The following is a 15946-nucleotide window of genomic DNA, read 5'->3' as shown; positions in this document are numbered from 1 at the left end:
TGGCCGAGTTCAGAGTCAGGCCCAAATAGTCCAGCTTTGTGGACGGAACCAGAGCAGAATTCATTCGCATTGTGATCTCCAGGTTCTCCACCAAAGCAGAGGGAGATTCCGCTCGCAGAAGATTGTCCAAGTAACCCATTTCCGCGATTCCCCGTTGGTGTAGCAAGGCTAGCACCGGAGCCAACACTTTTGTGATAACCTGAGGAGCGGAGACGAGACCAAAGGCTAACCCCACAAACTGATAATGCCCCTCTCCCACAGCAAAGCGAAGAAAACACTGGTGGACTGGCACATATTGGAATGTGAAGATAGGCATCCTTGATATCTATAAACTTGAGGAAATCCCCCTGAGGCAACGATGCCACCACCATTTGAACGGACTCCATTCTTAACTTCTGTACCCGCACAAAGCAGTTTAGTGCCTTGAGGTCCAGGACTGGACGCACTTTGAGGTTTGACTAAAAACTCTGAAAACGTTACGAAATCCGAACCGGGAAAATCACCCCTTGAAGGAAAAGGTCTTGTACCGCCCCAAACAGACCCTGTCTGGGGACAGGTGCAGGTTAAAAGAAAAAAACCTTGCCGAGGGAAAAATTTTGATCTTGTAGCCGCACCGAATGACTTTGTGGACCCACTTGTCTTCTACCAGGGAAGTTCACAGGTCGGGAAACCAGTGAAGACGACCCCCCCCCTCCCGATATGGGTGAGTGTGCACCTTCATGCAGAAGGAGCCTTGTTCACGGGTCTGGAGAAGCCCACTCTCGGCTTGCCAGTCTAAGTTTGTGTGGATCTGCCAAAGGAGGCCCTGTAAGGCTTTGAGCCCTTGTCAGTCGATCCTGAGGGATGAAAAAACTTCTTATGAGCCAGAAGGAAGGTCCACGTCTACAACAAGGTTCCTTGCCCTTAGTAGCCTGTGGAAGAAAGATACTCTTCCCCCCCGTGAGACCTTTAATGATGTCATCCAGGGTAGCTCCAAACAGGCAAGCTCCTTGAAAGGGAAGATCAATCAAGGCATTTTTTTTTAGAAGTCTGGTTCGCAGACCAGCATTTGCGCCAAAGACACGCGAAGGACCACCGCCAAAACAGAGGTGAACCATCAGGTGAGCCGCATCCAAAGAGGCATCACAGATAAACTGCAGGCCCTGGACCAGCTGGTCCGCCAGCTCAGCAAAGGCAGGGGGGAGCTGTTCTCCCTGTAAGTCTTGGCTTAGGAGCTTAGCCCACTCAGTCAGAGTTTGTAACACCAGGCCAATGGTAAATACCGGCCTTCTTGCCGAACCAGCTATGGTGTACATAGTGTGGGCCACAGCCTCCGCCTTCCAGTCAGTCAGGTCCTTAACCACTTTACCACCGGATGATTTTGCGGTCTTACTTCCAGGCCACTCTTTGCGATTCGGCGCTGTGTGACTTTAACTGACAATTGCGCGGTTGTGCGATGCCGTATCCAAGCGAAATTTACGTCTTTTTTTTCCCCACAAACAGAGCTTTCTTTTGGTGGTATTTGATCACCTGTGCGATTTTTACTTTTTGCGCTATAAACAAAAAAAGAGCGTTTATTTTGAAAAAATAACAATATTTTTAACATTTTTTTATATGAAATTCCCCCCAAAAAAGATGTAAAAAACTATTTTTTTTTACATTTTTGGCCAATTTGTTTTCTGTTACCCATGTTTGGTAAAAAAAAATCACAATAAGCGTATTTTGATTGGTTTGCGCAAAAGTTATTGCGTTTACTAACAAAGGGAAAGATTTCTGTCATTTTTGGTGTTTTTTTTTTTAACGCGCAATGGCGGCGATCTGCGATTTTTTTTGCGGTACTGCGACATTGCGGCGGACAGATCGGACCCTTGACTGACATTTTTGACACTTTTGGGGGTACCAGTGACATTACTGCAGTAATCAGTGCTATAAATATGCACTGTTACTGTAAAAATGACACTGGCAGGGAAGGGGTTAATTTTATTGGAGAGGGAGGGGTTAATGTATGCCTGGTGCTTACTGACGTGTGGGGGGGGGGGGGGAGGTGACTGAGTGAGCCAGGGACAGATCGGATGTCCAGCTATGCTGAACACTCCGATCTGACCCTGCCTGTCACTTGGGAGATCCGCCCGCTTGTGTTTACACAGGCGGGCGGATCTCCACACTAGATCCCCGACGATCGGGGATGAGCGGCGGCGATCGCCGCTGCTTTCCCCCTGGCCCGACTCCCGCTGTGACCTAAAACAGCGGGAGCGAGCCTCCGGCGGCGCGCAAGCGCCGCCCAGAAGGGGGAGTGTCTGACGATGTAGTACTACGTCGTCAGACGATAACGAGCCACTCTGCCGCAGTAATATTACTGTGGGCGGAGGTAAAGTGGTTAAAGGCCGGGGACTCTTCAACCAGAATCGTGGATGTCTGTTTATTCTGGAAACCAGAGGGTCCACCACCGGTGGCACAGTCCACTTCTTAAGAAGAGACTCCTCATAGAGGTAACGCCTAGTAAAACGCTTAGGAACCCCATGGGGATGCTTTGGTCGTTCCCACTCTTTAGCGACAATTCTGTCAAAATTGACGGGGAAAGGAAACACCTTTGCCGCTCTGGATAGCTTGCAAGTGCCAAAGAGTACCTACGCCTCCGTCGCAACTTCTGCTGCGCCCTTCATCTTTAGGGTCTCACGCACAGATACAATCAGTGCATCCACCAGCACCTTTTCGTGCGCGGTCGCAGACGTGGAGGAATCATCCTCACTATCAGAGGATACAAGAAGGGTGACTGACGTCCGCGGTGGCCGAATCAGATTCAGGATCTGATGACACAGATGAAGCAGGGGAAGGCGGTGGGCGCTTTTTGCTAGCCTGTCGCCCGCAAGCCGCCTCCACCCAGGACACAAAGGAATTACAGGGCGGCCTTCAGTTAATGGATGGATGGTTGGGACCCAGAGGGCCCCGCAGCCTCAGAAAGGGGATCAGGTGGGGAGACAAGCTCCAAAGACTCCATGAGTCACCAGGGGGACCACACAAAAAAGTGTAACACACTGCTAAGGTATAACCCCCACCACGCTGGCAGCACCACCCGGACGCCAAGCACAAGGCACAGAGCGATCCTCAGGAGAGAGGGAGAGGACCCCACCAAACTCACCAATCGCTGACACAGGCACCTGCAAAAACCAGCAGAATCTGCATTACACGTGTGGCGATCAGGAAGCTAAATGATCCAGGAGTCAGTACAAGGGGATAAGGAAGTGCTCCCATCGCCGAAATTGCCTCCCATAGGGCTCCACTGTCATGGCTGCCGCTATTTGCAATGGCAAACAACAAGAAAATGGCCACCGGACTACACAAACATGACCGCCGTGTATAGGAATACATAGGCTACAACAAAATGGCAGCACCACAAAGCATACAGGGAACCAAAATTGGGAGACAAGGCCTCAGGACAGATCCAGGTACAACCCCCCACCCCGCACAATCAATCATCTGGCCGCCGGTGGCACGCCCCCCCATCGCAAGTTAGCGCCCTTCCCCCACCCCAGAAAAAGTGGTCAGACCATCCAAAGAAAAAAAAAATACATCCCCAGTGTATGTGGAGGGGAGGGGGGGGGGGCAAGATGAGGGACTTGGCAGAGGGGGTGCCTTCGGGAAAGAGGGGAACTCGGGGTTCCGACTGTCCCAAGTAGAGGGGCCCACATCCACCCCAAAACCCTCACAGTGGTAGAGGGGGGGCAGCTACTCACCATACCAGGAACCAGGTGGGCACCTCTCCAGACAGATCATCCTCTCCATCTAAATGGGGGGCTGTTGGCCAGGAGGAACGCTGCCACTCAAGCCGAGGCCAGGCTGTATGCGACCCCGCAAGACATTTAACTTGCAGAGCCAGCCCCCGTCCAGTGGGGCTATGTCGCGGACAACCTAGCCCGGAGCTGAGGCCTGCGCACGCTCACAGGCCAGATTTGGGTGACCTCTGGATCTAGATTATCCTATTCGTCGCCCAGTCTGGCAGTTGATAGTAGATCTCCCAGTAAAAATCCAGGAGTAAAAAATGTTCTATCTAGGTCCTTACTCCTGACTAGGCAAAAAACAAAAACAAAAAACTGAGTGACTATAGCAAGAAGAGGGAGTATACCCCTTGGGAATGCCCATGGGTGTAGCCAGAAGTTTTTTCTGCCTAGTGTCCTACTTCTGTAGGGGGCAGCATAATGCAATGGTCAAGAATGACAGGAGCTGTGTCCATCAATGAACAAAGAGAAAAGTAATTTTTCTCCTTCACTGATGTGCTCTAATGAGGTTACATTGATGGGCACTGATGAGGATGCACCGATGAGCAGCACTGATGGCACTGATGGGGCTCCACTGATCATCAGTGCCCTGATCATGTGTGTGCATGTGCCCTGTCAAAATTGCTGGTTACCGGTCCTCCTCTCCTCACACTGTGACAGCACGTGAGTAAAGTACTGCTGATAACCAGCAATTTTGTTTACAACGTGATCAGCTGTGATTGGACACTGCTGATCACTTGGTAAAGGGCCGCTGTGATTGGCCCTTTACCACAATCTGTTATCCGGGAACTAGAGAGCCCTGCTGTAGCTGTATTTTGGCTATAGCGCGGTAAGGAAGTGGGTAACAATGATATAAATGGATTTTTGTAAGAACTTACCGTAAAATCCTTTTCTCTTAAGCTCATTGACAGACGTAGTCTTCTTGATTCTCAAGAGCTGGGTTATGTTGTCTCCGCAGGAGTAGGACTAGGCAGAATGACAAAAACGTTCTGGCTCCACCCTAGGGGGCAGTCCCTGAGGGTATATCCTCCCTCTCTCTGCTACAGGGAATCAGTTCTGTTTAAAGCAGTACAGAGAATTTAACCCAACCCAACTCAATGATAGAGGGGCGGGTACTACGTCTGTCAATGAGCTTAAGAGAAAAGGATTTTACGGTAAGTTCTTACAAAAATCCATTTTTCTCTATCGCTCATTGACAGACGTAGTCTTCTTGATTCTCAAGAGCTGGGACATCCAGAAGCAGTGCCACAAATGAGGGGTGGGATTGACAAAATCAAATCCAATCTAGTAGGCCCAACCGGTGCCAAACTAGAAGTTTTAAAGGCTCATTATAAACAAAGAATGAGACTAAAGAAAAATTTTCCAACGGAAAAAACCCTCGAGGTAGACCACTGGTCTCCTCAAATTGCGGCCTGCAAAACCTTGCGGCCAAACGAGGCATCAGACGATGCCATAACATCAACTTTATAATGTTTAGAGAAGGTATGCACCGACGACCAGGTAGCCGCCTTGCACACCTGGACCACTGACGCCTGATGGCGAAAGGCCCATGACGCACTAAGTGCCCGAGTGGAGTGCGCCTTAACAGGGAACGGGGGCTCCCAACCCTTAATAGAATAAGCCTGCACTATCGTCTGTCTGATCCATCTGGAAATGGTCGCGGCAGATGCAGGCAACCCCTTTTTGGGTCCATCTGGGATCACAAAAAGTGAATCCGTCTTGCGAAACGAGTCTGTCGTTTTCAAGTATACCCTGATCGCCCGGACCACATCCAAGGAGTGCAAAGCAAATTCCCGAGGATGACTGGGCTTAGGACACAGGGAAGGTAATACAATTTCTTCATTCAGATGAAATTCTGAAACTACTTTTGGTAGGAAGGATGGATTCGGACGAAGAACCACCTTATCTCTATGAACCACCAGATATGGTGAACGACAAGATAATGCGGCCAGTTCTGACACCCTGCGTGCAGAAGTAATAGCCACCAAGAAGGCCACCTTCTGGGACAACGTGGGTAGAGGAATCTCCCTAATATCTTCAAAGGGAGGTTTCTGAAGAACCGACAACACTAAATTAAGATCCCAGGGGGGTAACGGCGCGTGCACTGGCGGAGCCAGATGTCGCACCCCCTGGATGAAATTCCGCACCAAGGAATGAGTAGCCAAAGGCTTCTGAAAGAAGATGGCTAATGCTGAGACCTGACCCTTGATAGTACTCAAGGCCAGTTTCTGCTCAACCCCTTGTTGCAGAAAAGCCAATATTCGACTAATCGAATAAGACCGAGGACGGAACCCCAAAGGTTCACACCATGCAATGTAGGACTTCCATGTGCGATGATAAATCTTTCTGGAAGTCGCTTTCCTTGCTTCAACTAGAGTAGGAATAACTGAAGCTGACAAACCTTTGTCCTTCAGCACCTGGGTCTCAATAGCCAGGCCGTTAAAGCCAGCGATCGTAAAGCAGGATGGAGGATCGGTCCCTGAGACAGTAGATCCTCTCTGAGAGGAAGTCTCCACGGGACGTCCGTCACCAGTCTGACCATGTCGGCGTACCAAGCTCGACGAGGCCAGTCCGGAGCTACCAGGATTACTGGGATTCCTTCCTCCTCTACCCTGCGAAGAAGTCTTGGCAGTAACGCGAGAGGAGGGAAGGCATATATTAGCTGGTATTGCCCCCACGAGGCGATCAGTGCGTCTGCGGTTTCTGCTAGAGGATCGCGGGAGCGAGCCACGAATCTCTGAACTTTCCTGTTGAATCGTGATGCCAACAGATCCACATCCGGGGTGCCCCACCGTAGGCACAACTGGTGGAAAACGTCTGGATGGAGGGACCATTCCCCCTGATCCAGGGTCTGACGGCTGAGATAATCTGCCTGCCAATTCTCCACCCCCGGAATGAACACCGCAGAGATTGCTGGAACAAATCGTTCCGCCCAGCGAAGAATGCAAGCCACTTCTTTGGCCGCTCGGACACTCTTGGTGCCCCCCTGGTGATTGACATAAGCCACGGCCGTGGCATTGTCCGACTGGATCCGAACCGGGCTGCCCTGGAGCTGCTCGGTCCAGTGAATCAGACAAAGTCTGATCGCTCTCAGTTCCAATACATTTATCGGTAATCTGGATTCTTCCGGGGACCAAAGTCCCTGGGCAGATAATTGACCGAGAATTCCTCCCCATCCGGATAGACTGGCATCCGTGGTCACTATCGTCCAATATATTGGCAGAAATGACTTTCCCTGGCTGAGCATTGGAGACCGAAGCCACCAAACCAGAGACTCTCTGGTCTGTTTGCTCAATCGTATCTGATTGTCCAGGGATTCCGGATTCCGATTCCATCTGAGGAGAATCTCTTGCTGAAGAATTCGGGTATGGGACTGGGCAAATGGGACTGCTTCGAATGAAGCCACCATCAACCCCAGAACCCTCATGCAAGTCCGAAGGGAAGACCAGCTGTTGGACAGTAACAACTGGACTGCTGATTGAATCTTTCGAAGTTTCCCTACCGGAAGAAAAACTCTTGTCCTGACTGTGTCTAGAATTAGACCCAGATATTCGAGCCTCTGGGTGGGAACCAGAAAAGACTTTTGCTGGTTCACCAGCCACCCGAATTCCTGTAAAGAAATCATAGTAATTTCTATGTTTTGTAGCAAGGTCTGAGGAGACTCTGCATGAAGCAGAAGATCGTCTAGGTAACCTAGAATCGATATACCTCTTTGGCGCAGAAGTGCCAACATTGGGGCCAACACTTTTGTGAAGACCCGCGGAGCCGTGGCGAGACCGAAAGGTAACGCCACAAACTGATAGTGGTTCTCCTCTACGGAAAAGCGTAGAAAACGCTGATGTCCTGCGAAAATGGGAATGTGAAGATAGGCGTCCTTGATGTCTATGGACGCTAGGACATCCCCTGGATGCAGGAAGGCTGCTACCGTGCGAATGGACTCCATTCTGAATCTTCTTATGTTGACGAAAGAATTGAGTGCTCTTAAGTCCAGAATTGGACGCACTTTGCCCTCTTTCCTGGGTATTGTAAACAGGTTTGAATAAAACCCTTGAAACCGTTCTGTCCAAGGAACGTGGACTACCACTCCTTGTTGTAGTAGATCTGTGACTGCTCTCCGCAGATCTTCTAGACGATCCGGAGATAGTCGGATATTGGAAGGGAAGAATCGCGCCGGTGGGAGAGATCGAAACTCGATCTTGTACCCTGACTTTATGACTTCGCAAACCCATTTGTCCGGGATTCTGGAAAGCCATGGATCCGGGAACCGGCGAAGACGTCCCCCCACCCCAGTTATGGGTGGGGGCTCACCTTCAGGCTTTGGATGGTTTATCTTCAGGTCTGGAAGGGGCGGGCTTTTGCTTGCCCGACCAACGACCCCTGACGCCTCCTGTAGAAACCTTGGAGGACTTAGTTTTTTCACCCGCTGGACGAAAAAACCTCTTGTGAGCAGAAAAAGAAGGCCCTCGTCTTTGACGAGTTCCTCTACCTTTAAAATTTTGCGGTAAAAAGGTGCTTTTTCCACCGGTGAGATCCTTAATGATCTCATCTAAGTTGGCTCCAAATAGACGTTCTCCTGAAAAGGGGATATTAGCCAATGCTTTTTTGGAACCTTGGTCGGCTATCCAACCTTTTAGCCACAGTGTACGCCTGAGAACCACTGCTGAGACTGATGCTCGCGCCATTAATGGAGTGGCGTCTAACGCCGCATCACATACAAACTGTAACCCCTGTATCATTTGTTCCAACAAATCTGATACCGCCTGAGGGACTTCTTCTAAGTCCCGGCGTAACCACTTGGTCCATTCAGTTACAGCCTGCGAAACCAGACCAATAGCAATTATTGGCCTGAAAGCTGATCCAATCAAGGAAAACATGGTGCGAGACATAGCTTCTATCTTGCGATCCACTGGATCTTTAAAAGACGGAGCGTCTTCTAAAGGAATAACCGTGGCTTTATTCAATCTAGCAATTGGTGAATCCACCACAGGTGGTTCTGTCCATTTCTTAATAAGGGTTTCCTCAAACGGATAACGCCTGTCAATGCGTTTGGAAATATTAAAAGTGCGTTTTGGCAGACGCCATTCTTCATCGATTGGATTGCCAAAACATTTGGGCAATGGAAAAACCTTTGCCACTTTGATGCGCTTTTTAGTCCCAAAAGGGATCTCAGTTTCAGCTATTTCTGATGGAATACCCTGTAACCTTAAAGTCTCTTGAACAGATACAATGAGTGCGTTTACCAACGCTTCCTCTCGGGCTATGGCTGATGCCGAAACATCCTCCTCACTGTCTGAAGAGACAGGACCCGAGACACCAATACCAGATGAAGTACCTGCAACTGCAGAAATAGGCTCAGAGTCTGAATCCGAGGTTTCAGATAATAAGGGGTTAGGCGGGGGTCGCTTTCTTGCGCCCTGTCCCTGACAAGCCACTTCCACCCGGGACACAAAAGTTTCCATAATGGCTGACAAAGATTCAATTGTCAATGGGGTGCTGGAGGATCCCGCAGACCCCTCGAGGGGATCCGGAGGAGATACATGAGTGGCAGGGTCCATGTTAATACAGGACACTTTTGCCAGCAATAAACAAAAAAACTCTTTTTTTTTTTTTTTTTTTGTGTGTCTCCCCCTAGCGCAATAGCGCCCCTCAGAGTACCTGCTTCTCGATCCCAAAGAGAGAGAGAGAGAGAGAGAGGGGGCCCCCAAGGCTCACCAACCGATGCAGTGCAGTTTCCAACAAACTGCAGCCAGCGTCTGTCTTACACAGACTGGAAGGAGCTGTTTGCTTTTTCCCGGGCAGAAGGCGTGGCTCCGCCCCCTGTGTACGCCTTCCGGCGTTCCCAGCCCTCCACGAGGAAGCTGGGCTCACAAAACATGGCCGCCCCCATAGAGGAGACATAAGACTCCAAAAACATGGCGGCCGGCGTGACCTGAGGACATACATGCATTCGGTCTACGGCAAAATGGCGGCGGACCGCCGATATCGTCTTCCCAGCACATCCACCTGCACTCTGCTGAGAGGTGACATATGGATCTACAGAGATACACTGCACATAAGGTAGGATTATACCTCCTATGTTTGCTGTAATGTTACAGTCTGCTGGGTAGAGTGTTAGCTCTTGAACCAAGTCCACTTCCCACAAACACATGCTGTATTACAAGGGGGACTTGTAAGTGTCAGATATATACTGACAATATATGGAGGGGCCCATAATATATACTGCCTCATAAATGAGGAAAAAAGGGAACGTTTTACTCACCATACCGAACCGACAGGCACCCTCTCTTCATAATACCCTCTCCACCGAGGTGGGGGTTTGTGGACGCCTCGACTCTCTGGTCCTGGCGTCCAAGCGAGCTTTTAACTCGCAAAGTCAGTCCCTTTACTGGGACTCCGTCGCGGCCGACTCAGCGCACTGGTCTGCACGCGCTTTTAGGCAGAGACCGGGGTGACCACTGGATTTCACATCCAGCCCGTCGCCCGGCCCCGCATACTTACTTGAATATGTCGCGGCCGACCAAGCGCAATGCCTGGTCTGCACGCGCTCGTAGGCCGGCTGGGGTGACCACAAGTGTCGCCCAGTCCGGCATTTTTGCTTGAAGATCTCACAGGAAAAAACACTGGAGAAAACTACCTAAAAAAATGTCTTTTTCTTAAAGAAAAAAAGTCTTGCCAGGACCAAAAGATCCCAGCAAGGAACTTAGGTCCTTACTCCTGACTAGACAGAAAAAAACTGATTCCCTGTAGCAGAGAGAGGGAGGATATACCCTCAGGGACTGCCCCCTAGGGTGGAGCCAGAACGTTTTTGTCATTCTGCCTAGTCCTACTCCTGCGGAGACAACATAACCCAGCTCTTGAGAATCAAGAAGACTACGTCTGTCAATGAGCGATAGAGAAATTCCATTTCTATCATGAACTTTCCTTTACTCATTTACAAATTTGCCATTCTGCTATACTAACAACAACTTACAAGGCCATCAAGGCCAGAGTAAGGCCAACTTACTCTGCCCCTAGCTACATCACTAACCAAGTTTTATGACCAACCAAATAATTCTCTTCCTCTCCCCCAAGCCCTCCTGCTCTCCAGCTCCCTTGTCACCTTCTCCCATGCTCCCCCTTGGACTTCTCCAGAACCTCTCCTATCCTCTGGAACTCCCTACCAAAATCTATCCAACTATCTCCTACTTTGTCCACTTTCAGATGATCCCTGAAAACTCATCTCTTCAGAGAGATCTATTCAGCCCCCACCTAACAACTGTCCCATCCATGTGTGAAGCTACTCTATTTAAAGGTAATTAGGGACTCATTCATCCCGATGTTTACCTCAAATAGAACAATATCAATTATTTTGTATATTTTCTCATATATACTTTTTGTTTTTATTTTCCAGCTTCTAGCTTTGAAAAGAACTTGAAAAATCCTTTTTTCCTCAAAAATCTTTTGAGATATATATAAAATCGGTTTAAAAATTTCCATAATATCCTTTATACAGCAATTTTTGCTGACTTAATTCCTAAATATTGGATTGAAGGGTAAATATACTTAATATATATATATATTTTAAAATATTACCATCAGTATAGGCAATACAAAATATTTCTACTTTAATTTATCAACAATAGACTCTTATATCCAGGCTTGGCTTTTTCCTCCTCTATGGTATGTCGCATGCCAAGTGGGTGGTCCTATCCTTGATTCTCCTGTTTTGAGGCATTTGTCATCTACAATCCCTTCCATAGAGGGCACAATTCAGTTTCTTGAGGTATGTTTTGAGCTTGTCTCATGATTATTATATAGATATATGGTTCATGCATACTGTGACCGTTGTAACTTAATACAGTTGCTGTGTAATATATATGTATATATGCAATATTCTTATGTATATTTTTTCATTATATACAGAAAAATTACTTGTTAAAGATGTATGTTAGTCTCCTGAAGAAGCCATTACAAGATGGCAAAACATGTTGAGCTGGCATTATCAAGTTTTTTCTTCTTTCTTTTATGTGTTTTTAAAGAATAATGTTTGTCATTTTTGAATAAATAAAATGTGTAAAATTTGTTTTTACAAAAAATTATTTTTTCTCCATTATTTACATTTGTGTTTGCACCTTAAAAGTCCAGAAACAAACTTTTTCTTTTTTGGATTACTACTAAGGTATGTGGTGCATTTGAATTAACTCTCCGGCAATATAAAAATTAAAACTGTACATTTATGTTCTCCTTCAGCCTATACCCCACAGTTATTACCTTTTGTATCTCTTGACCCTTCCTCTTAGATTTTAAGCTTTAATGAGCAGGGTCCGCTTATTCCTACTGTAATAACTTGTATTGTAATTGTACTGTCTGCCCTTATGTTGTAAACCACTGCGTAAACATTTGGCGCTATGTAAATCCTGTATAATAATGTATAATGATAGAAGAATATGCTTATAACATAAAAAAATGTTCACAAATCAATTCCATCTATTCAAACAGGAGTTTATAACACTTTAAAGGCTCTACTTTTATGCTTCTAATAATTCCTAGATTTTAAAAGTCACAATATATAGTGGTGTATTCTAATAATACTTAGATGAAGATTGTTCATGGGTAAAAAAAGAAAAGCCAATAGCATACATTTTAGAGTGAAACAATTTGTAAAAAGACAAAATGCAGCATTAGGAACTTAAAGAAATATTTCTGCCCCAGTGAAGTATGGTGAAGCCCAATCCCAAGAGACAATTACCTCTCAGATTCAAACTCTCCTTGCTCATCATAGTTAACTGTGCAGCGTGTTAATCTGCGCTGCCTTATATCAGCTGTTGGGTTCCAGAAAGTGTCAGATAGCTCTGTCTTTTTGTCATTAATAAACACTTCGCTATCCTGAAAAGAAACACACAGACATCAAATAATATTATACAGACTTCTGATACCACCACCTTTAAGTTAAAATAATCTTTAGTCAAACGATAGAAGTTTTATTTCTAAAACTTGGAAAAATAAAAGGTATTTGTTTACTAAAAGAAACTGCCTGTGCTGTGGTGGCGGAATCCAATTAGAAGGGAGCTAACTGAAGGCAAACAAGAAGCATGATTTAGCATACCAAAATAACCCCATTTCATGAAAAATCCAACATGTTGGCGTGTATATATAATAAATAAAGATACTACCAATAATATAAGTTCTTTTACCATTATATATTGTTGAAATATACATCTTTTCTAGGGAGACCCCGAACCCAAATTTCCCACTGACCCCAGTAGTATGCAAATAAGCTGCAAGCATTTAGTTTATGCTAATAGTCACTGCAGCTTAGCCAGACTACAACAAAATTTCTTTCTGGAAGTTAACATTTTAGAGCTTTACACTCCTGGTCAGTGTTAGTGAAGAATCTTACTTTGGAGCTGGATTGTTAACTGATATATTTTAGAAATTTTGAATTAGAGGGGAAAAAAAGGCGAGTGAGGGAGGTAATAAGGTATTGGAAAGGGCAGGTGAGAAAGGTAGAGTGAGGACTTGGGAAATCAGAGAAAGAGGATGGTCACTTCTGTAACTCCGCTACCCCCAGTTATTGGCAAACCATCATACAAAGGTAGATAAGTAAATATTTTAAGCAAACTGAATACTCTAGTAAAGTGTAAAAAGAATCCAGGGAAACCATGTTTCATAAAAGTTTTAGTTTAGTCTTTCAGTGACCATATTTATAATATATCATAATACAATGCTTGTGCACTAACTGATCATAGGGCAGGGTAGACTGCTTCCACTTTGTTAATCGGATTTTATCTCCTGCACTCCACTACTGAGCAGGCAGTCTGCCCATCACACTTATGAACTAATAGTGGACCAGTCTTTAAGGCAGGAATCCTGGTTAAAATTTGCATTCTAGAGCACCATGGAATATAGAATGCTCTTTTAAAAAAAAAACTGAATGTAAAAGACATCTAGATGTTCCTCCTACATCATACAAAAGACTATTTTAAGCAGACTGTCTGCTAACCTAACTGATTTCCCACCCTCCCTATTTTCTCTAACCCACAATGCAGAAATAATTTCCCTGGGAACCCTTAATCTCACTGCTGCTGTTATTCCAGGTATCTGGGTGCAGAAGTGAAATGGACTGGCTGCCCAATGTATAGCAGCAAGACCTATAATGCAGGGAGCTCAAAACTACCACCAGGCAAGGAAGTGATTTCTGCATATTAACTAGGACAAGAAAATGTTAGGAAATATTAGTAAATTAATTTAGGTCTATGTAAAAAACATCAGATCGCTTAATGTTTTGTTGCAATGCTAGGATAACAAAGAACAAATGGAAATATAAACTGGCTAACTCCTGTTTCTAGGTACAGGTGTTGCAGCTGCAGACATTTAGGGGGGGGGGCATGGGGGGAACTCAAGAAAGGAAAACTTTGAGATACTGTTTCTTGTAAGAGATTCAGGAATCGTTGACGGATTCATGGCAGCCCTTGGCTGCAGCCGAGAGTCACATGCATGAATGGAGTTCCTAACTACAAAAAATTTGTTAACTGTAACATCAGGTCTGTTTGTTAAAAGTCATGCCTATTGGTCCCACACAATTCTTTCATGTGAGGCAAATTGGTTAGTGAAAAAAAAATAAATCAATAAATCTTAGAGCAATGAGAAGAAGCAATTGTTTGGGTATATTTAGAGATCATTTATCAAATCAGGGCTGTCACTTACGGCCACTTACCCAGTGCCCCTCCAGTGTTGCCAAGACTTCCTTTCCCAACTTTATCTTCCCTGATATCTGATTTACACTGTCGTCACTACCAAGAAAGGGCTGAAAGGCAAACATGCAAGTTTGAAACACAAAAACAAATACATGAAAATAGCTGCACATTACAAAACATACATAAATTAAGTTGTTAACTTTGCTAGTACTTTGCTCAATGTGTGTTTTGTTTTTCTTGGCAATAGCTGGACCTTAATCAGATGGCTGGCTGGCTGCATTGAAAGCTTTTAACTTGCTATTTAGTAGCAGATTTTTTGTTCCTTTGTACATGAGACTGAAAGCTGTGTCATACACATAGGGCTATCCACCTCATTCAGGTGCTGATGCCTTTATGGGAAAATGATAAAAGCATCAAAGTAATGTGTGTGCCCCACAATGCATTGTCATTTCACTACATCCAACTTCTGTATTACTATTAAAAAAATACCAGCACATTGCTTCCAGTTGACGTTTTCCCATGCTGCTTTGTTACATGGATGTTGCTGGGGATTACTGCTTTAAATGCAACTATTTGACACATGTTGTTCTGTAATAGGATTTATATGCATCATTTTCTGGAATCCTATGATTGTCACTGACACGACTGTATTCTGATGCCGTGAATTCTTTCTTGACAAATGTTCAAATTTCTATCTTTCATACGTTATTTTGAAAAATTTTAATAAAAAATATTGAAAATTAAAAAATACCAGCCCTTGACTAACGTGGACTATAAATTTCTCCTTAATGACCAGCCTAGAGCGCTTGAGAAAAGATGGTGTGGTACTAAAGATATCTGGTTAAAAGAACCATTTAGAAATCTTCCAAAATGGTCTAAGAAGCCATGCTTTTTTTTTTAACAGAAAAGTTTTATTGAAGAAAAAGATATACATAGAATCAGTTTAGAAGCCATGCTGTTTAAAAGCCTAAAGTGGAAAGCAAGTCAAAACCAAACTAAGCTTAAATCTACTCCCAACCCCATTCCAAGTCTATTCCATCTATCCTGTAAAAGGAAAAATGCCTATAATTACCTATTCTGAAATCGCTCCAGTCCAACCACATGATTAGGTCCAGGTGCCGGCTTCAGTTTAGAGGAGTGACAGCCGACAACGGATAAATAAAAAAAAAACAAAAAAGAGAAAAAAGAGATGTCACCACCCTGCATCTGTTGTCGGCAATCTGCTCCACACTGAAAGCAGTGTTGGAGATAAGGTGACCGGACCGCAGCTACTTCAGAATAGGTAAGTACAGACATCTTTCCTTTCACAAGGCAGATAGAAATAATGGAGACGGGAGTAGATTTAGGCATAGTTAGGTTTTGACTTGCCTTCTACTTTAAAGCGGAAGTGTAGGACTCTTCTTTTTATTTATTTTTTTTTGGGGGGGGGGGGGGGCAATGTTGGGGAAGGATACAGCACTATACACATGAGTTATGTGCAATGGTTTAAATCCCATTATCTGCAGGTGGCTGTTT

The 15946-nt window shown here is 45.5% G+C and overlaps 1 protein-coding gene across 4 annotated transcripts in view; it reads right to left on the bottom strand.

Annotated features, from left to right (window-relative positions):
- OSBPL8 (oxysterol binding protein like 8) overlaps positions 1-15946 on the bottom strand; it is a 377827-nt gene that overhangs the window by 34506 nt on the left and 327375 nt on the right. For all 4 annotated transcript variants that reach the window (XM_082257116.1, XM_082257117.1, XM_082257118.1 and 1 more), the window contains 2 exons: positions 14452-14541; positions 12484-12620 (listed from right to left, as the gene is read on the bottom strand). In XM_082257116.1, coding sequence (XP_082113242.1) covers positions 12484-12620; positions 14452-14541 — 227 coding nt within the window. The remainder of the gene's footprint in view (positions 1-12483; positions 12621-14451; positions 14542-15946) is intronic.

The sequence above is a fragment of the Pelophylax lessonae genome (assembly GCF_965119305.1).
Source record: "Pelophylax lessonae genome assembly, chromosome: 4".
In the NCBI taxonomy this organism is placed as follows: Eukaryota; Metazoa; Chordata; class Amphibia; order Anura; family Ranidae; genus Pelophylax; species Pelophylax lessonae.
The sequence above is the reverse complement of the archived record's forward strand: the minus strand, read 5'-3'. Positions and strand labels throughout refer to the sequence as shown.